Here is a 23,024-nt window from a genome sequence, read left to right on the forward strand (position 1 = left end):
TGTTACATAGCCTGTACTATTAGGAGGAACCAGTGGAAGATCTGCCTTGATGTGTTTGATGTCTCTGCACTGCTTTTGTCACCCATATTGCACCCAAAAGATCTAGCCATAGAAAACCAATGCTGGCAAGAATATAAATCTGAGTGCTGGCCCAGATGCATGTGAAAGTACTTTTTCAGAGACAAAAGTGGCAGATCAGCGTGCATGAATGGAAGCAGGGACAAGCAAGGCACGAGTGCAGTTTCTGCATCTGGCTTTGAGAGGGCTGGGCTGCATGGGTTTATTTTTGCAGTCTCTATTGTTTGTGTAACCTCTTAATAGGAAGGAAAAAAACCCACAAATGAGCATTTTATCATGGTGAAACAAAATTGCTTAAACTTTAGTGTGAGAGTGACTTTTCTGCAAGACGTCAGGTACCTAATCTATAAAATGAATGGGTGGTGGTTTTGTCAGGAGTGGGTCCTCTGGTGGCTTGCACTGTAGGTATGAGGTCTGCATATACCATTCTTATGTGTATCGCAGGGCTGAGATGCTGCAGTTCTTCGTGAGATAAAGTAGTCAAGCTGAAAATGAAACAAAGCTCTAACTGTATCCCTCCTTGTGTTTAGCAGAGATAAACTACAGTGGAGTCTCAGTGCTGCTCCGTTTGGCTTCTGGCAGCAGCTTTAATTGGTAAAATGCAGATTTTTTTTTTGATCAAGAGAGGATTATTCTTGTTATCAGTCTGGAGCATCTTATTTCAAGATGAAAAGGCTTTGCTGAATTACAGATGCCAACATTTTTACAAAGCACTTTGGCGATTGACATCTCAAAGAGAAAGTATGATTTATTAGCCTATAGTGGCTAACACTCAGCACTGGGCTAGGTCCCACTGATTTGTGAAATTGCTTAATATGAATTGCCTTTTTGTGTAATTCAAGCCCTAAGTTTTTCAAATAAACTTAGAATATAAAGTGTCCGAAAAATCGCATACCTGGAAAGGGAGAAGGGTAATGGGGCTGTGCAGCTATAAAGAAAGAAAGGCAGAGGGAAGAAGGGAGGGAGGGAAGGAAGGAAGGAAGGAAGGAAGGAAGGAAGGAAGGAAGGGAAAAGAAAATAGAAAAGAAAAAAGAAAAGAAGAAAAAAGAAAAGAAAAGAAAAAAGAAAAGAAAAAAGAAAAGAAAAAAAGATAAAAGAAAAAGACCTACTTCTAAATCCATCTTGGTGGTAGTAGTTTGGTTGAAATGTTGGCAGGGTAAAGATTAATAACAAGCCTTGTTGCTATCAGTACCTGCTTGTCGATTCTCTGTAACAGGGCTGTCTGTTCAGCATGGAAATTATTGATTAAATAAAAATTGCTATTAGATTGTGATGTGATCCATAATCACAATAAAAGAAAAAGACCTACTTCTAAATCCATCTTGGTGGTAGTAGTTTGGTTGAAATGTTGGCAGGGTAAAGATTAATAACAAGCCTTGTTGCTATCAGTACCTGCTTGTCGATTCTCTGTAACAGGGCTGTCTGTTCAGCATGGAAATTATTGATTAAATAAAAATTGCTATTAGATTGTGATGTGATCCATAATCACAAACAATGGTGGACATTCTTCTTTCAGATCCCAAGCCATGCATCAAGTTTTTCCTTGCAGTAATTTATATTGTGCTGACACTCGCACCCATTAGGCTTTTATCCTCTTCTACATGTGCCAAGAAAGCACTAAAAGAAAGAACAGCAGCAGCACAGCAGCAGGTAGGCACTCACGAAATTTTCAGAGAGAAGCACAATGCAGATAAGTACCCTTTACTTCTGGTTAGCACCTTACCTCTCAGCAGTGATTCCTGCCAGATAAGGGCAACACACCTTGAATGCACCCAGAGGGATCTGGTATGGTTTTGTGGGTTTTTTGTTATTTTAGAATTCTGGAAGGACTAGTGTATTTCCTGTATTTATCTCCAATGCTTCCTAATTTAAGAAATTCATGAGTGGAGTGCATCATTTAAAACTGCATTTAGGCCAAATTAATTAAAAAGATAGTATCTCACTCTTTACAGCACGTGAGCACGGTACTAACTTTCTTTCTCCTGTGAAAGCTTTTGTCTAAAACTAAAGGAAACTGAGTCAAAATATTTATGAGAGTTTGGCTGCTTGTAGGAGCTCCTATGTCCCTTTGTTTCAGAAAACCTTAAACAATGTGTGTATGTCAAAACACACTGTATATTGTTTTTCCAGTTTCCAGCACTAGGCAGGATTACCACAAGAGTTTTGTACCTATGTACAAGAGCTGAGAGTAGAGAAGCTTAATATACTATGGATATGCAGTGATTCTTTAAAAAAAAAAAACTTTATTTTTTTTTTAGCATAAGTTTTCTTAAAGTGAGTAAAATAAAGGCTATAGCCTTTAAACTGTTATCACTGCCAATTATTGTATGAAGTATGTTTCTGTATCTCCCTACCACTGGGATAGTTTTTGCATATCTTTCTTCTGCCTAAACTGTTTCTAAGATTACCACAGATAAGCAAGAAAATCCTGCCTGCAGTTTTTGACCATTTGCCACATTACACAAAAGAGTGTTTAACAGTGAGCTTAGCATACTTCATTATGCAGAGCAAGTAAGAAGTTTTCAGGCTTGGCCACTGTCATTTAAATCAAGAGACCACTTCACTTTGCAAAGCCAGAGCATGTGCCTTGCACACCTCCCTCCAGTGCAGCCACTGCCTAGATCAGAGCCAAGGGATTACAAGCCAGGAAATTAATTGCCAAGGGGATTCCGACACTTACCGTTAGTAAAGAAAGCCTGAACAAAGAAGTGTGTTTTATATCACATTCTCAAGGCGCCAGGCTCCAGCTCTGATCGTTTTTTGGATGAGGGAGAGTAAACGAGATACAGGACTGCCCTTTTGTTTACTGCTGCAGACTTTTGTGCTTGAGCGCCGGCACAAGTCTGTTCCATTCAGATGGTGCCACAATGGTATATAGGAGAAGAGATCAATCTTTGAGATAAACCAGAATATTTAGGATTGAATTTTAGTTACCAGAAGCACCTCTGAGTTCACTGGAAGTCAATTGAAGTTAGTGTGTGGAATGCAGGGGCAGAAAAAAATCAGCCCTGGCTCTTTTCTAAGTGTGTTAGGTGATACCCCCATGTTCTAAGAAATCCTGTACAGTTTTCATTCCAACAGCTCAAACATCTGTCTGTAGTCTAGCTACAATGCAGGGCTGTTTATGGTATATATGAGAGGATATAAAAACATCCTGTGGCAAAAGAGAGATGAAAGAAGTTATCTTTGCTGCCACTGCCTGGACCATCAACTTCTAACATGGGACAGAGAACTTCTCCAGCCCTGAATTTGCTAGGATGACAGGGATGACCAGGCCTAACACAGATGTGAAAGGGAAATTCTAAGTGGATAGCCGGTATAAAAAAAGCCAAGGCAGATCTCAGAGCAACAATAAACTGTTGCATATGCTGAAGCTTGTTAGAAATGTTTCCTAGAGCTGTTAAGAGGAAGCACCCCAAATAGTTCCTCCAGTTCAGTTGTGATGTCATGGCTTTAACACACTGCTGCTTCTGTCCCCTACTGAGGTTGGATTAATTCTAGTGAGACTTCCTCTGTGATGAAACAAATGTTCAAATATATATTGCCTAGTGAAGATTTTGGTGTTGCTTATCACTGCCAGCCTTTTACTTTGTAGTTTCTGTGAAAAGTGTTGTGTGTTTTTAAGTGCCTATATTCCTGGTTTTCTTAGAGATTTTTTTGTGCCTTTAATGGTAAGAAGTGGATCAAGCATTATCTCCTAATCTGAACTGCAGCTTTCATAGTTTATATATAAGGAGGCACTTAAAATGCATTTATTGAAAAAACAAGAAAAAGGTGGTTATCCAATAGTCTCTTTCTGCAGACAAAGCATTGGTGTTTCTATCATATGGACAATGTGTCCGTGTGGTTAGCATAGGGCTCTCTTTAAAACAAAAAAAAAAAAGAAAGAGAAAAAAAGAAAAAAGAAAGGTTTACTGATTGATTTACACAGGAAGACCCTGCTGAGGAATATATTTTCTTTCATTTTAAGTGGATCAGTATTAGTTGTGCTGTAGTCATTAATAAAGTACTAAAAGTAGAAGAAAGCGCATGGTGTTACAAAATCTGGTCCAACGTTAAACTGAAGGAGGTGTATGTTGTTCAACAAGTCCTGCATGGTGTTACAAAATCTGGTTCAACGTTAAACTAAAGGAGGTGTATGTTGTTCAACAAGTCCTGTCTACATGTTTAGTGTTTGTGGTCATATGCTTAATGCACCCTGAAAAGCAGATCCCATTTAAATAGCTGATATTTACTTTGCTATTTCACCCCCTTTGGAGGATAGGATTTTCGGTAAGAGAGGCAATGGTTTAGCTTTTCTGTAAGGGATAAAGTATTTTGCTAATCCTTCTGCATAGATAAATGACCCACTGTACCACTTGGGAGTTTGGAAGACTTCAAAATCTTGTTAAAATGGTACTTTTTAGTTTTTCCTTATTCTCTCTTGCTATAGCCTTTCATAGATTTCTAACTTGGCTCATGGGATTAAGCAGTTTGTCTCTGCTAATATAAAATGATGTAAAGCTGCTGTAATATACAGTCACATTTTAACTCAAAGAGCCTGTTGATTCTAAACTTGTTGCAGTGTATTTCCAAAACCATGCACTGAAAGGCAGTGTAAAAAGTTTTTAACAGATTTTTGTCATTAAAGCCTCACAATTTTTATAAAAATAGCTCTGGCTTTATATGTTCATTTAGTGCACCAGTTGTTGGGATATTTTTCTGGTACTTTTTTACATCCATTTTTTCTGCTCTAGGCATCTTTACTATTGAGCATTTATTTCTTGGCTCCACCAGTCTGGTCTGTGCTGTGGAATGTAAAGATTAGAAACGTCTTCCAATTTTATTTTCTTGTGAACATGACCTATGTTAAAGGAGAATATTATTACTTTTAGCATGGTTTGAACCCACAGCTCAATAACTAACTATAAGAGCCACTAAAGCCCCACTCCTGCAGAGAGCTCAGTGTGTTTGGATCCAATCGAATTTAATGGGCTCCAGGCTGCCATAAGAGCCCATGCAACCAGAGCAGCTCACAGAACCAATATCTGTGCATCTTGGCTAGGAGCAATGGCTGGAATTTATGAAAGCCAAACAATATGGGGGGAGAACAGTTAATTTCAGGTTTAATATATACAGCAGGTCTGATTTCCATTGAAGCTGGATGAGCTATGGCAGCAGGAAGGAGGCCTATAGGTTTTGGTCTTCTGTAGCAATGTGGGAAACATCCAAAGTATTTAGTCCTGTCTTGTATACGCTGGTGTGCTTCTTACTAAACCAAGACAGTATTTCCTTTCTTCATACTATTTGCAAATAAGATGAAATGCCTTATTGTAATGCCTCTTTATGATTACTTCCTTCTCATGTGTGCTGGCAGGAGTCCTCTGTGGTTTTTCTTTGCCAGTGAGAAAAATCCAGAAATAGAATATATGCTTTTAAGGGTGTTACACTAACATCTGTAGCAGCACTAAGTGTCGGGCTGGTTAAGTTTTTCTACTTGTTTTTTAAGGTAAGTCCTCTTTTTCATGTATGTTTCTGTTGAAGATTGTACACAGCTGTATGTGAGTTCAGATTTGTAAAGGAAGGCAGCCTATTGCTTGTGTTGGGTACTGCCTGTGAGGGATTTTTTTAACATGGTTTTCCTGGAAATTCTGTAGCAGTTGCATGTAAAATCAATTTTTATCCTTAAATGCAAAGATCATGAAGCAGAAAATTTTGCGCCTCAGGTGGTTTTTCCTCCTTCCACATTCAGTTACTCCTAGAAGGTATCAGACAGTGCATTTTCTAGGCAACATTCACTGGCAATCTCAGACCCAGTGAAGGGCAGATGTTTGGTTACAGGCCAGTCTTTCCCCTCTTTCCCATCTAGCTGTAGGAAAACCTCTCCCTTGTTTGTACTCTACTCCTTTGACTAGTTTCAGAGAGGAATATGTAACAGATTTGCAGGAAATGTGGAGCTCTTTGCAATGAGGATCCCCTCCCTTGTGAGCTTATGGCAGGAACAAGTATTGCACCTCCTTCCAGTCATGCCATAAAGTTGTTTCCTGAAGGCAGGAGTCCTTCCTGCATCTCAAGCTGTAGAATTCCTGTCTGTAGCCACCTCTCAGAAAGCCTTTCTTGTGTGCATGTGTGATGGAGAAGAATAGAAGGAAAGCAGACAGAACAAACCAAAGATCATCAGTGCAGGGCTGGGGTATAGGATTTGGGAGAAGACCACCTTCATTTGCTATTGCGTTGTGAAGGCCAACATCACTGTTCTATCACTTAGTCAGCAGTGGATCTTAAACCCCTCAGCAAACAGCCTTTGTTTGGTTTCTTCTTCCAGCCATGGTCTTTTGAGCCAAGTTTGAATTCTCCATCACTGGTGCACACTTCACACATCTTTCTCCGTCTGCTTTTCACCTTGCTAGTCTATCTTGAGTTTCTTGGTTTATACTGCAAGCACCAAATTACCCTAATATTTTCTCACATGACCTTTACACAGAAGACAGGTAAGATGTGGGTGTAATTCAGGGTCCTAAATGTGAAGAGCATAAAAAACAAGGTAGGAGTGAGCCAAACATGGATGCATAAGATTATTTTTTCTAAGTGATTTCTGTGCATTGCTGAAGTCTTGGTGAAGTTGAAAGTTATAATGGAAAAGGAAAGCGGAAATCCCTACAGCAAAAGGCTTTCTTGCTGTGAGCACAGCAGTTTACATGTTCAGTGCCGCTCTCATGTGTTCAAACACTAACAGTTTACAACGAGAAAGATGCTGGAGTGAGTGGAAGTTGGAGGACACAGTGGTGTGGAGCATTTAATGCAACCTGCAGGAGTTGTGCACAGGGTGCACTGTGGTGGAGGCAACTGGGATGGCAGCCAGAGCTGGGAAGTAGTGCAGACAGCAGACAGGTAGGAGGTGGTTGGGAGAAATGCCAGGAGCAGTCAGCTTGTAGTTGGCCCCTTGTTCTTTTCCAGGAACAGTGCAGGGGCACTTGGTCCCTTACAGGCTCCTTCATCCCAGTGTCCCAAGAACTTTGTCATCCTCTTGGTAACCCTGTGGCATCTTTCCCTGCTTCAGCAGTTCTCAGGAGACCAGGGCTCATCCATGGAGGAGGAAGGCTTAACCTAAACATCCCTGTTTGAGAAGAAGTGACTTGATCATTTGGCTTGTGGTTTCCACTGTCAGTTCCTTCACTTCTCTGCTACAGCTCCCTCACACAAATGCAATTAATCTGTCTTTGGGCAAGTCACAGATTCAGATGGTTGAAGAGCGAAATGGAGCACTTATTTCTAATTTTTTGTAATATTACAAAAATATGGAAACTGGGATAGCTTGCTTGAACTATGGCAAACGCAATACAGAGCATCAGTGCTGTAGGAGCTGGTAAAGCCCAGTTATCACAGAGTAGGCGTTGTACTTCCATACAGCTGGAAAAAAAAGGGTAAAGAAAGCTGGAATTCCTGTAACATACCAGCTTCACCTATTAACCTCCCAGCTGGTAATGCAGATCAGGTTTTAGAGACAGCGTACTGGATTTTAGACAGAGTTATGGAAGAGATCATCAGAGAAGAAACAAAGCTGAGAGTCATCAAAGCATTTTTCCTAACACTGTAAAAGTGGAATGATTAATGTCCACAGCATTTATGTTGATATTATGGCAGAATCTCATTTATTAAATTTTCAGGTTTAGCAAAGAATGCATTTTTTTGCCTGTTGCTTTATAGCTGCATGGTCTGACACAGGAAATCAAGGGAGAGTTGTAAAACATTGCCCTTCGAGGAGCTGCATTTTGCTGCTAACAGACTTAACCTTACTGTATACATGAATATATGTATATTAAATGAAACAAGAACAAGATGTGATCTTATTGGGAAAGAATCCCCACAATATCCCAGAAGTTCCATTCACTCTGCAGAATATCCCAGAGCCTACCAAAAAGCTGTCCAAAACCTGGAAACAGATATGGACTATGGGAGTCGGTTCCAAGCCTGGTGAGAAAGCTGCTTGCCCTGTTGGTATTATATCACATCCGTACTGTATAACTACTATATCAGAGATTAAAAGAAGGTCATGCTGTATTATGAACCGCTGTCTTTATTTTTAGGATTAGATAACTTTTCTCTTTTTTTTTCCCCCACTGATTCTCTTTATGTCCTAAGGGCTGATCCTTTCTCTTGCGTCAGGAATGTAATAAGGCAGGTTTTCCTCTCTCCAGGATATTGTGTCTGTCTCACTGTGTTTAAATTGCCACAGAAAGCCCTTCTGAGCAAAATACAGTATTTTCTTTGTACAAGAGCCAATGATTGACATATCCTTGGGGACTTCTCTGTCTTTAGCATTTAAACATACAAGTTGGATATGTTTAACCTATTGATAGGTAACGATGACAATTGCAGAATTTATTGCAAGAAAACAAAAGGAGAAGCAGAAAAAAAACCATCTTTTTTTGACTTGGGGACTGAGAACTTTTATTGTTGTTGTTGGGGCAGAAATGAAAAAAGAATCAGACCTATATTTTCAGCTGAAAGAGGGAGGTGAGAAGAAAACAGTCCTGCTGAGTTGTGCCCTTTAAATTAGCATATTCCTGTTTATTTCTGTACCATTTCACATTTAGAGAACAAGACTTCTCCAAGTCCATACATTAAAAATCATCTGATGTACCATGCAGAAACAGCATTTGAAACAAAAAGATGACTCCTGCTCAGGCTTATAGTAAACTCCACAAAATGCAAAATTTCATTAATTGTCATTAGTTCGACTGCTCTTGGTCTTTGTGGATTCCTTGCTACTGAACTTGTATGCCCCATGAGACAGGGACACTCTCCATTTGTTGCACTGACCCCAGATCTTTAGTAAATTTTTAAATATGACTGTAAACCCAGGCTTCTCCCAATGGCAGCTGTGCTGGCCCAAGACAGCTGTTGCCCCCAATTGTTTGTTGCAACATCTCTGAGGTTCCCTTTACTCTACCTTTCACATGGGAATGCTCCCTCGGATGCTGGAGTCCTTTCTTACTGTTTCCAATTCCTCTTCCAGCTGTTGGTTTCCATGCTGCCCTTCCCCTGTGCCTGTCATCCCTGTCCATCTACTTCCATGGGTTGTCTCAAGTTATAAATCATCATCATTTTTCAGTTGACTTCGGCTTCTAATTTTGATCCCTCCTTATCTTCATTGACTGCTATTGCCAGTTCTTAAGGGACAGAAATGGGGATCCAGAACAGCACAGTAATAAATGAGCTTCAAGCATGAATTCACCTGGAGTGATGACTGAGGTCTGTTCTTTTGCTTATAATTAAGTCTTAGCAGCCATGGACGCAGAGTTCATATAGGAAGTTTGTAAAATAGTGTAAGTTATATTTCCTGTTTTCCACGTACTTCACTCCTTTTTGAAATAACCATCTTTTTAAGTGAAATTTTCTTTATATAGTGATTTAACTTTCCTTAATGAGTAAAACCTTTCTAGTCACACTGGATGTATACATTTGCTATAGATATATATATTTATATACTTTTGTCCTGGTTTCAGACGGGATAGAGTTAATTTTCTGCCTAGTAGCTGGTGCATGCTATGTTTTGGATTCAGTATGAGAATAAGGCTCATAACACACTGATGTTTTAGTTGTTGCTGAACAGTACTTACCCTAAGTAAAGGACTTTTCAGTTTCACATGCTCTGCCAGTGAGCAGGTGCACAAGAAGCCATGAGGGTACCTGACTGGGAGCAGCTGACCCAGACTGGCCAAAGGGGTATTCCATACCATAGAACATCACAGTACAAAAACTGGGGGAAGTTGGCCAGGATGCACGAATTGCTGCTTAGGAATGTGCTGGGCATTGGTGAGTGGGTGGTGAGCAAGAGTACTGTGCATCACTTGTTCCAGTTGGGGATTATTCATCTCTCTCTTCTTGTTATCTCTCTTTTCATCATTGTCATTACTGTTGCTATTATTATTGTATTTTGCTTCAACTATTAAGCTGTTCTTACCTCACCCCGTGGATTTTACCTTTTTCCAATTCTCCTCTCCATCATTCCAGCAGGGGCTGGGGGGAGTGAGCATGGTACTTTTTTGCTGGCTGGAGTTAAAGTGCTACAAGTGTTAAAAAAGTCACATTCCTCTCTCTCTCACATGTAACCCCAAAATACCTGGTTACTGAAATGTGGTAGGCTCCTAGTCCTCATTTAGGTTTAAAATCGTGCCCAAATCGGGGTGGGAGCTGAGGTGGTGTGTCTTTATTTGTTAATAGTGAAAAACTTCGAAAATTAAGTATTGAGACCGAGTGACAAGATCATACACTTCAAGGTGAGGAGTGCAGTGCACAGAGTATTTAGTGTATTCATTATACACAGAGGAAACTGTTATGAAGTGCTTTTAAGATCCAACTGGTCTTAACCATGGGTATTCCATTTCAACAAAGGTGTCAAGACTGTGGAGGCACTGACCCACTTCGGGCCAGATCAGCAAATTGCATAAATTGTCCTCTTCCTAATGAGCGTCAGCAGAGATCTGTCACAACAGCATTTCTTAGATCTTCATAAAGTATGACAGACAGCTGCAAGAACTCTAATAGAATAACAATAAATGCATCCAAAGGAAAGATGCAGGATTGGAGATAGTTTTCTAAACTTCTCCACAGGCATGTGCTGTGCAGAAGCAGAGAGTTCTTCATGTATAGCTATAGCTTTGACTTGGCTTTAGGAACTGCAACCAGCTTAAGCATTTATGCCACCATAAAGGTTTAAAGAAGCTTAAGTGTTTCTTCCGTTTCAGGAACTAAAAATGGCTTAAGTACTTATGCCACCCTAAGGACCATGAGGTCAAAAGTGTACTCTCAACTTGAACGGCAGGGAAGAGTCATTGGTCTCTTTGTGGGTATTTAGCCTGGTTGTGCCTGCAAATGATCTTTAGTAGGGAAAAAAAAAAATTTTCCATCAGATAAGAGGAAATTAAAAGGCATGCATTGTTCTAACAGAGAGTCACAGAGGTTAGACAGGGACTTGATTCCAGTGATTGGAATGTGTCCGAAAAGTCTGCTGGGGATTTCACTCCATGGAGCTGCAATTTTTTTTTCCTCCTCACAATGAGATTTCTATTGTTGCAGGATATTTCCTGGCTCACCAGGACCTCCTTTATATCCAGACTTCTTTACAATGCTTTTGTCTGTTCATCTTGCTGTGGATCATGGAGTCAATCTTTATCGAGATGTTAATGAGATGGTAGGGAGGCCTGCCTGATGTCATTTCTCAGTTGCCTGACTACCTAAAATGGTAAAGAGGAGCAGTGATGAGTTGTGTATTGCATCCCTGGGGAGCAGGCAAGCATGGGTACTTGCTTAAGTGCTGCCCTGTCACTTTTCGGAATGCTGATATTCTTTTTTATAATCACTCTGATATCTCAGGAAGCTGTGTAGGTCAAGAACTTCAGAAGTATGCACACCACTCATGAACAAGTGACTACTGTTAGTGGCAATCAAAGATCTAAATACTTCTGTGCATGTGGGCATTAACTTTCCTAGGCCTTAAGTCTCTGCCTCTACTGTGACCGTATGAGAAGATAATTATTTCCTGAGGTTTGTTGTTAGGAGGAGTACATTCACAAGCTATGAGGTACTCAGAACCTTTGGTAATAGTCTCAGTCCAAAGTGAATGAGAGATCTGTACTTACCCCTAAGTGATGACAGGGAAGTTTGAATTCTGTTATGCCAAGTCTGGTGAGTACTTCACACTTTACTGGTCAAGAAGGTTGAAGTTGTACTAGAACAGGTGAAGAGGCTGAGAGAACCACTGAGAAGGGATGGACTAATACAGTTCTCGAAACAACAACAGGGAACCTGAGAACAAAATGACAGACAGGACACAGGGACATCCATACCTCAAGCCAAAGCAGGGTAAGAGGCAGAATGAGGTCTTGGTCATTGTACAGAACACTAGAAGGAAAGTTTATTTAATCCTGCAAACGAAGGCAGAGAGGAGAGTGCAGTCTGCCAGTTAGGGTGGGGAAGGGAGGGAATGAAACAGTCTGCCAGGAAGCAGAGCTGTTTAAGCTAAAGGATAGTGTTGGCACAAGAACAGATGAATATAAACTGGCTGTGAATAAATCAAAGGTAGAAATTAGTTGCTAACCAGCAGAGGAGTGAGTTCCTAGAAGAACCTTCCACTGGGAGCAGAGAGAGCTGATCACCAACATACTTAAAAGATGCAGCTTCCTCTCTTTGTGGCCAGGATTATGTGTAGTGGGTCTTGCCATAGTGGGGGGGTGGGACTGATGACCAGAAACCCTCCTCCTGTTCCTAACTGTATGTGGGCTTAAGGACAGATCTACAGCCCTATGCAAAAGTCATAAATAAGAGCATTCCCTGCAGGACTTGCTGGTCAGGGACAGCTATTCCCCTTCTAAACTAGCCTCAGAGCTGTCCAATCTGTTACTGCTGGACACAATCTTTCTCTTTTCCTGTCTGCAGCTAGTGGACTCCATGACTCTCATGTGGCTGCAGGATGAGCTGTGTTCAGCAGCTATTCCACTTCTATGCCTTTCACACTTTGTCTGCTATGCATCAAATGCAGTGGCTCTGCTGGTTTGAGGGACTTTCCATGGCAGTACATTCCAGGGGGAGGTTTGTGTTAGAAGATGGCTTAAACACTGCTTCTTCTTGATGTCAGTAGTGAGATTTAGTGAGAAGTTATTTAGTATCTCCTTTATATTATTTTAAAGTACAGAGAACTAACTGTGCTAAGATAAAAGTCTTAAATTGTTACTGTATAACTGAAATTAAATCAGCTTTTGGCAATGGTGATATGCCTTAAGCTCTGCCACTAACTTACCACATTATACCAATAAAGCATGGTCTCTTCCCAGTTTTCTCCCAGCATACACTAGTGTAGTGTGTCTAGATTAGAAAACAGAATCAGGAGATTTTCCCAATGTTCTCTGCTCTAGCCACCAAATAACACTTTGCCTTAAGATGCAATTTTAGTTGCAGTGAAATTCTTTCTCTGCTGTTCCTAACTCTTTCCACCAGTATGGAAAGGCTTTCCTTCTGCTTTCTGACTACTGTGAGAGCACATTTGGCCTTTGTTTATATATTGAATAACTAATGGGTACCAAACAGTCAACTTGGGTATGCTTAGATTCTCCTTTCTTCTAAAATACAACATATGGAGGAGGGAAATGGAATGCTAAGGTTATTGCAGATCCTACCTCCAGTGTCACCTCACCTCATCTGCTATGGTATGGAGAAACACGTGCAGTGGGTGTGTGAGAACATGCATGATTTAAGGTGTTCCCTTTTTCATTAGTATTTCTTACAATGTAAGCATTTATGCTTTTAGGACACTGTGGGTTGAGCTTCCTGTTACCTCTGGATTCTGAGCTTGTCCAGTAGAGATGACAGGCAACTTCAGCCTTGATTTCAAATCATTGGGTGGGTTTTTTTACTTTGGAGTTGAAATGCATCTCAGAGCTTCTTTCTTCAAAGCCAGGTCATTCTGAGACCAAAATCAGTATTTAGGCCAGCTCACTCTGTTCATTTTAGGGTATTTTGGAGCGGGGTGATAATAGCACCATCTTTTAAAAAGAAAGAAAATTAGCCAGGACAAACTAAGGTTTGGTAATGAACATTGAAGTCGCATGAAAGTGACTGGTATTCTGCAAATGACCCCTGTTCAGCAGCTTTTTGGAGCTGTGTGCAGTGGGAGATAGCTTGTAGAATTCCAGCTTTTAATGGGGACTTTTTTCAGGTCAGAAATTCTTAATAATACAGAGCTGGTGCTTCAGAGCCTTATGTTAGCAAACCTGACACTAGGGAGTAATATCATTGGCTTTCATGTGCCTATTTACTGTAATAAGGATTATGAACGTTAGTAAAACTTGCAGGTTTGGGCCCACAAAATTAAAAGAAAAGCCTTTTCACACCACGAAACTGCATCAAAATTCAATTTCACCAGGAAAAAAAATTCCTTCTGATCTAGTCCCTGGAATGTGACATTTCATGGGTGTAATAAGGTTACAAACAGATTATAAATTGAAACCCTATAAATCCTTATTGTACTGTACCAAAGCTTCTGCTTTGCATAATACTCTTATTCCTGACTGTTCTTTGTTTTACAAGCTCAAAACTGTTCATTCCCTCTCATAATAGAGACCATGAAGCCAAAAACACCATGTAAAATCCAGAGGTAATTATGTGAGTCAAAGAACCTGAGTGCCAGAGTTCACAAACTTCTGAACTTTTCTAATTGCTGTTGCACACTGAGACCTCCCTCTTTCCTTTAAACATGTCGCAAATATTGCAAATTCTTTCTGCCAAATGTAAATGTATAAACTCCTGGTGTAGCTTTAGTTCCTCAATTGGTTTTGTGGAGTTCTGGCTTTATGTCCATAGCAGATGCCTGACAAGTGAGGGTGTTTGAATCTGGCCCTATGTGCTCAGGATTACAAACACTGTGAATCTCCTTACCTGGGAGCACTTGTCTGATTTAATGTCTAGCAAGTATCTTCTTCCAGACCAGCCTTTCAGTATTTGGGTACATTTATAAGTCTAAAATATCACCCCTCTGCAAAAAGCAGTTGAGTAGCTCACCTGAGAGCTAAAGAAATTACCCAGATTAGCAGATCATGGGCTCATTTCTTGTAGGCTTTCACTAAAGGTGAGGATTTTCAGAGTGGTTGAATGAGAACAACATAGATTTGCAGGTGAGCTCTCAGGGACCACTTGAAGCATCAGAACAATGAGGGAAAACAGCACACAGAGGGATTTAATTGTAGCAAGAGCAGAATTAGAGTGCAGGGTAGATGAGTATGGAGGGACATGGTTGTGAGAGGCCTGAGGGTGATCACAAAATACATGACAGGTGAGCCAGTGGAGTGATGAAGAGAGCCAAATGATCAAGTCACCATATTCAGCAAGCTTTGTCAGCCACTGCAGTGAGCCTGGGCTGAGGAGGGAGTGAGTTTTATGCCCATGAGAAAGGTCAGTTTTAGAGGATGCTCACGCTGCTAAAGGCTAGAGGTCTGGAGGGCAAGTAGCAAGCTCATTTTCAGGGACAAAGAGAAAAAGCATCCTATGGAGAATTTCTCTGAAAGAGCCTCCATGTTGCCTGAGTGTCCACACAGCAGGAGGTAAAAGGAGGTGCTGTTGTGAACTGATTGAACCAGCCTTGAGGTTTTTGTATCAGATGGAAAGCCTGTGTCACACACTCAAGTTTCATTCCCCTCATGGCTTGTGTAGGTTTAACCAGATAACGCACAGTCTGTAATGTTTGCAGAGAGATTTGGCCAAGAATTACTTGGGTGCAAGAATTGCTTGAATGTATGGAGCTTTGTCCTGTTACTTCTTTGTCTTTTAAGAAAGAGTGCACATTAACCTCATTGTACTCTTTTGATGCCGTTTCATAGTGCAGGGCATGCATACACTTTCTGGTACAGGAGTGTGTAGTATGAACGGACTAGAGATCTGCACCTGAAATAAACTGCAGATTATAATTTGTATGTTGTCCAGCACGTCTGCTCTGTTCATGCATTCTGTGACCCATCACAACTTTTAAGAAATGGCAGTAAAAGTTCAGAAAGGGAAAAAGAGCTGTCATCTTTTATAGGCAATGCGTATCTGTTTGCCATGGCAATGGTGCATAATTGTGAACATAAGTGACTTACTTGGTTTTCTGATTGATTTCAAGACTTTGGAAAAGATTGAGATTATCTTCTTTGTGTTCCAGTATGAACTACTGAGTTTCTGTATGGCTGGCATTTTCTGTGAACTACTTAAGGAATACATACAGATTTCACCCCGGTGCTGTGATCAAATAAAAACTGTGGAAGGATTTTGTCCAGGACCTTAGTGGGAATAATCTCATTTGCTGAGAAATGGGGCCATCTAGTGGCACAGCGAGCAAGTACAGCAGTGGGGAAAGCTTTCCTCCGGGAGGATGGGTCAGGCAGCTCCGATTGGAAAAAAGCTTTGGAAGTCCAGATGCAGTTTTATTTTTCATTGTGTTCTGAAGCTGTGCAAAAAGAATTCAAACAGTTAAACCTTAAAAAAAACCCCAAAAACCAATTTTGAGGCAGGCCCTGCTTCATCTACCTGTTTTTGCTCAGAAGCATGATCAGAGAGAATTAAATCCATATTTAAATGCTTTTGTGAACTGGACCTTAGTGAAAAGAACAGAGTAAGCTACTTTTTTTGGAAGAGTACAAGATACACAGCCCTGACCTGCCTCTGGATACACTCACGTGGATGAGACTGACCACAGGAAGACACATGCCTGCGAGTCAGCAGGCCTGGGGTGGCTGTCACTTCCAGAAACATTCAGACAGAGCCAGACTTGGCAATGGCAAAAGCTGGCTTGACGTATGCTTTGGTGCTCAGTTTCTTTTCACATTGTGTAGGGGTTTGTTCTCCCTGCCACAGCCTGTGCGCTAACCCAGTACATTTACTGAAAGAAAATATGGGTACGGAGAGTGAGTTAAAATTTTGGGCTGAAACTTGATTTAGCAGTTCTGTTGATTTTCCAGTTTGGAGGATATGTTTTAAAGGCCTGATTTTGTAAACATTGTTTACGTTGAGCGGCACTTAAGTAATGCTTTCGCTGAGAAAGCAGTACTGAATGTGAGTCACACAAGTGGTGCTGTGCATGAGGTTATTTGGGATCCATTTATCAACTTGTGTTCCTGAGGCCTGATCCAAACCTGCTGATGTCAGTAGAAACAAAGTAATGGGCCTTAGTGGACTTCAATGGTATCTATAATTTGAATTCTGTGATCACTTTGGAGTGCAGATGAGCTTCTCACTGTTTTAGTATTGCAGAGTCCTGGCTCACACCTGAGTCTCTGGTGTTCTTCCAGTGCAAAGTTAGAGTAAGACTGTGGCTGATGTTACATTTCTGTTAATCTGTAATCTCTCTTCCACCCAAACAGCATATCAACAATGACCATATACATGGTGAGAAGAAAGAGTTTGTGTGCCGATGGCTGGACTGTTCCCGGGAGCAGAAACCATTCAAAGCCCAGTATATGCTGGTGGTCCACATGAGGAGACATACAGGGGAAAAGCCACACAAATGCACTGTGAGTAGAGGGGGCTAAGCTTCAGGCTTGGACAGAGGAGCTCGGGCCATGCAGAACACAGAGCAGCAGTGGTGCTGCATTCCCTGAACTCTTGTCAGACACTTGTGAAGAAGCAACTACCACATCTGCTTCGTTATCCAGCTCAACCAGTTGACAAAAGCTTTAGAAGAGAGGATTGACTGGATAAATTGACCCACTTCCTCAAATTTAAAGTACAAAGAAGCCCCAAAAGGCATTATTAAAGAGTGCTCAGTTTGCTCAATTATTTAAAAGCACTTTGTCTTACAGAGCTGGGTATTACTGCTGGCCACCAGCCTCCTAATGAGTTTGAAATGGATTTCTATCTTACATGAAGTATACAAATACTGTAAGACTCTCCTGTATACTCTTCTGTAAAAGAAGATTTACATAATGCTGAGAGTATTTTAACTTGAGCTGTGTTGGAGTTTGGCTGGGTAAGGTTAAAATCTGCCAAAGCAAAACCACATTGGACAAGGTTATGAAGGCTTGAAAAGTTTCTAGACTTCTGTAAGTCAGCTTTTACCATTTCCTACAAGTCCAAAGATTAAAAATAATCCAGACTTATTTCTTATCTGCAGTTCGAAGGTTGTACAAAGGCCTACTCCAGACTAGAAAACTTGAAAACTCATTTGAGATCTCACACTGGAGAGAAACCATATGTGTGTGAACATGAAGGCTGCAACAAAGCTTTCTCCAATGCATCTGACAGGGCCAAGCACCAAAACAGGACTCATTCCAATGAGGTAAGTAAGCACACCTCAAAAATATTATTAAAATTCATCATTGAACAGAGTTACAGTGTGGTCAATAGCAATGCATTACAGAAGACAAGCACAGAAACCCTCAGCAATCTGAAAGGAATGTAAGTTCTAGATGGCTCTTACCAGCACAATGTCATACAGACCTGGAGAGGCTGTGGGTCATTTTATTAAGTGTAGGAGAGGTTTGAACAAGGGGTCTAATGGAAACACATACATTAACCAGGGACAGATCCTGTTTTCTCTGAAAAGCTGGAATTGTTTTTCCCCCTGGAGCCGGAGGGTTTCATTGAGTGCCTATGTGGGTGGTGACACCAGGCATCTGCTGGGTTGCAGCTTCCCCAGCATCTCACAAATTCTTTTGGGGTGCCATGGACAGCCATGGTCTCCATCATTTGAAAAGCTGGGTTTCCCTGTAAGTTCTGAGTTATGCCTTTTCCTTCTTCTCTGGGCTTTTTCACTCTTTCTTTACATCTTGAACAGACCTCACAGACTAGGGATGCAGCAGAAGGAATCTGACTCTTCTCAAGCAAACAAAAGCTTTGGCAGTCACAGCTGTTTCCCAAACTGTCCATGTAACATGACTTTTATTACTGTATATTTCCTGTTCTATTGCGTCATTTCAGATTACAAAGGTAGTAACATCATCTCAATCTCACATCTCAGAGGCCATTCTCTCCTCCTTGACCTGTCCCTATACTCCTTTACCTGTAGCCTAAACGTGGAAACACTGGAAGGGCAAGACATACCATGATAGCTCTATCCATTTCCAAAAGGCTTGTATCCTTCTCTAGCTGTCTGTGAGGTCTGTCCCAGGCATTCACTAGGGATAGAAGATCTCCTGGAAGCATTCATCTTCTTCCAGTCACCTGGTCCCTGCAGCATCTCTTCAGTCACAAGGCAAGCAGAGAGCATTGCACATCTCTGAGTTTGCCCCATCCCTGCCGTGTGTGGTCTCAGCAGCCCAACTAACAATTGCACTGAAACCTTATAGCAATTTTGTGAATTGTCACCAAGGTAGAAGGGAGTTCACCAAGTCTTGACAATAGCTGACTGAGGTTTTTTTCATTCACTGTCTGAACCAATGAGTTTGTTGCCTAGTTGATGAGTCAAATCTTCTCAAACTTAAGGATGTGATCTGTACTGCCTTTGTTTTAAAACTCATAATTTCATGTCTAAGAGTAAGTCACAAAGAAAAATTTTATGCTTTGCATCATTTCTGGTAGGTGCAGCCACAAGGACAAATGAAACATTTCCTTCACCATTACTTCACATTGAAACAGGCTAATCTTCTAGGGCAAGGTATACTGGTATAACACCATGAATACCATAAAGAGCACAGACCAAATTCAGCACTTGCAGTGCCATTTTGGTTCTCTACAGAGAACTTTAAAAGCAGCTGATATATCTTGATGCAGATGTGCTTTACACATATAAAAGAAAATTAAGTGACTTGTACTTCCATAGCACCTTGAGAAAACCTGCCTCAGTAGCTCAGCATCAACTTTAATCTGCTGATGATTGATATTTTTTGCTTCTATTCAAGTCAATGGGAATCTTTTTTCCACTGGTGTCAGTGGAAGCAGTCTCAGGCCTTAGCCAGCTACGAAGAAGTTACATTTGTCAAAGGCTCCACAGTGCCATGTGTAAGCAGACAGAGAATCCCTTCGAGGAGCTCTGCATGAGGGTCTCTTTTTTTCTTTAAGAGCTAGTATTAAAAAAACTTTAAGACAGTAGTTTCTTGGAAACAATTCAGTAATAAAAGTGAGTGAACGATACTTTGCTTCCTGAGGCAATTAAAGAATTTAGGAAGTGCTCGACTCTTCTTTCAAATCCTCTCATAATGCAAGAAAAAAGGCTTTGTTAAATTATAAGACAGTAAATATGCTTTATTCTACATTGTTTAGTGAACTAGAGAAATTCACAAAGGAAGCAGTTTGTAAAAAATTAGTGATGTTATGCTAGTAGCAGTAATAGTACTAGGACATATATTGCTGCAACATGAAAATGCTCATGGTACTGTATCTTGTGCTCGACTATCATACTGGTAATCTGAAGGAGCCAGGAAAAAATGCTTCCTTAGTTAATTCTGCCTGAACAAATGTCCCAGCATCTTTCGAAGGGGGTTGTTTGCCTCTGAATGTTGAGTAGTAGACAATAGGCATACTAGAAACACTATCAAAGTTCTGAGGGCAATGGACAGGATAGAAAATTAGGCCAGTCTTCATAAATTGGTGCACCTGTGTTGACTCTTCTGCTAAGACAAGTGAAAGCTGTGCCAGTTTGTATCATGAGAGACTCTGCCCTCTGTCGACTATGCAGCATTAATGGGTACCTTGTAAACCAAGGGGAATTCATGGGTTTGACTACAGAATCACAGAATCAGTCAGGTTGGAAAAGCCCTCAGAGATCATCAAGTCCAACTATGACCAAACACCACCATATCAACTAGACCATGGCACTAAGTGCTGTGCCTAGTCTCTCCTTAAACACCTCCATGAGTGGTGACTCCACCACCTCCCTGGGCATTCCATTCTACTCTCTAATCACCCTTTCTGTGAAGAAATTCTTCCTGATTTCTAACCTAACCTTCCCTGACACAACTTGAGACTATGTCCTCTCGCCCTGTCACTAGTTGCTTGGGAGCAGGCACTGACCCCCACCTGGTGACAACCTCCCTTTGGGTATTTGTAGGGTGATAAGGTCTCCCCTGAGCCTCCTCTTCTCCAGCCTAAATAACCCCAGCTCCCTCAGCCTCTCCCCATAGGACTTGTGCTCCAGACCCTTCACTAGCCTCATTGCCCTTCTCTGGACATGCTCCAGCACCTCAATGTACTTTTGGAAGTGAGGGGTCCAGAACTGAACACAGTACTTGAGGTGTGGCCTCATCAGTGCTTAGTACAGAGGGACACAATCTCTTTTCTCTTTCTGCTGGCCACACTATTTCTGATACATGTCAGAACGCTGTTGGCCTTCTTGACCACCTGGGCACACTGCTGGCTCATACTCAGCTGTAGATGAGCACTCCCAGGTCCTTCTCTGCTGGTCCGCTTTCCAGCCACTCTTTCTTAAGCCTGTGGCCAAAGGATAGGTGAACACAGTACTTGAGGTGTGGCCTCATCAGTGCTTAGTACAGAGGGACACAATCTCTTTTCTCTTTCTGCTGGCCACACTATTTCTGATACATGTCAGAACGCTGTTGGCCTTCTTGACCACCTGGGCACACTGCTGGCTCATACTCAGCTGTAGATGAGCACTCCCAGGTCCTTCTCTGCTGGTCCGCTTTCCAGCCACTCTTTCTTCAGCCTGTGGCCAAAGTATAGGACCCTGGACTTAGCCTTGTTGAACCTCGTACTGTTGGTCTTAGCCTAACTATCTAGCCTGTCCAAAGTCAGTCTAGATGGGTGCAGTCACAATTTGATAGGATGATGGGTAATGGCTTTAAATCTACCCTTTAAAAAGGGTAGATTTAAATGAGATATGAGGAAGAAATTCTTTACTGTGAGAGTAATGAAGCACTGGCACAGGTTGCCTAGTGAAGTTGTGGATGCCCCATCCCTGGAAGTGTTCAAGGCCAGGTTTGAATGCAACTTTGAGCAACTTGATCCAGTGAAAGGGGGTTGGAACTCGATGATCTTTAAAGCCCCTTCCGACCCAAACCATTTTATGATTCAGTCACTGTAAAGACCATAAATTAGGTAGCAAATTTGCTGTGTAAGCATATCACTGTAACAACTGCTGTGCTTCGAGGAGTTCTTCAAGAGTCCCACATGGAATTAAATCTAAATGTTTTTCCTATCTTGTCAGAAACCATATGTTTGCAAGATACCAGGCTGCACAAAGCGCTACACAGACCCCAGTTCTCTCCGGAAACATGTGAAGACCGTGCACGGCCCAGAGGCACATGTCACCAAGAAGCAACGGGGAGATATCCACCCAAGGCCTCCTCCACCAAGAGACCCAGGCAGCCACTCTCAGACCCGGTCACCAGGCCATCAGACTCAGGGTGCAATTGGTGAGCAGAAGGACCTCAGCAACATTACCTCAAAGCGTGAAGAATGCCTCCAAGTGAAAGCGGTCAAGTCAGAAAAACCAATGGTATGCAATACACCGTGCCACTCCCTTTGTCCTTTTTCTTCTTGCAACCAGTTAATAATCCCTTTATGAAATGTCTGTAAACTCTAGCTCATGAGGTTAAGTTTTGTGATGTTTTCTTTTTTGTTTATATTGTTAAATGCTTTTAAAGCCTAAGAAATAGCAAATAAAAAGATTGCATCCAGTCTGTGCAATATGCAGTAAGTGCAGTGTTGGCAACTCTCACAATAATTGTTTCTCTTAAAGCTCCATCTTCTGGAATGAGCATAGTATGAGAAAAGTACAGTTTCCATTTTTTAAAAATCATTTTTTCCACTCTCCTCTTGACAGAAGTAAGATGGTGAATGTGAATCCTGCAGACTCAAAGCCAGAATGAGAGGAGAAAAAACAAAAAACAAATCCAAAAAGACTAAAATGATGATATTGATGATGCTAATTTTTGGAGAACCTGGGGAAGCAATCAGATTTTAGGGGCTTGAGGTTGTTGGGTTGTGTATCAAGCTGAAGCAGGATGAGCTGGCTTTCTTTAACAGCAGGAGGGCACCTTTTGATAACATTTGATCTCTGTTGTGATGTGACCTCTTGTGTTAATCTGATAACAAAGTTAGCTTAATACAAGTTTAACTAAATCAAGTTGAATTAAGAGTTTCTGCAGGTCTTTTCACTGGTTTACCTTAACATATTGCATTAAACTAGTACAGCCTTGGATGCTGAAAGGACCTTATTGCAGTTTTTGAGATGCTACCTTAAATATAGGCATTCTTTCATTTGCCTGCATTTCATGTGCCATCTGCCCTCTTCACAAGGGTTAATACTATCAAAGGCATTCACTCGATCCTCTTCCACATCTGGGCCTCTGATTCATCTGGATCCAACCTCTGGAGACTACAAATATGAGCCCTCCAAATTGTGTTCATACTATTAATCATGCTGCAATTCAAAGTGATTACTCACTGAAATATGAGTTACTGCTATATTGTGCCTAAGGTTCAGTAAACTGCTCAGTATTAATCCCAAATTCAGAAGCTTCCAAGGATGTAGAGTTAACTCC

At 41.2% G+C, this 23,024-nt stretch overlaps 1 protein-coding gene across 1 annotated transcript in view; it reads left to right on the plus strand.

The window, feature by feature from the left end:
* GLI3 (GLI family zinc finger 3) overlaps nucleotides 1-23,024 on the plus strand; it is a 90,710-nt gene that overhangs the window by 61,559 nt on the left and 6,127 nt on the right. The window contains 3 exon segments of the mRNA XM_009075728.1: nucleotides 16,950-17,099; nucleotides 17,699-17,863; nucleotides 21,686-21,976. Of these exon segments, the coding sequence (XP_009073976.1) occupies nucleotides 16,950-17,099; nucleotides 17,699-17,863; nucleotides 21,686-21,976 (606 nt within the window).

Source organism: Acanthisitta chloris, unplaced genomic scaffold (genome assembly GCF_000695815.1).
Source record: "Acanthisitta chloris isolate BGI_N310 unplaced genomic scaffold, ASM69581v1 scaffold8535, whole genome shotgun sequence".
Lineage (NCBI taxonomy): Eukaryota > Metazoa > Chordata > Aves > Passeriformes > Acanthisittidae > Acanthisitta > Acanthisitta chloris.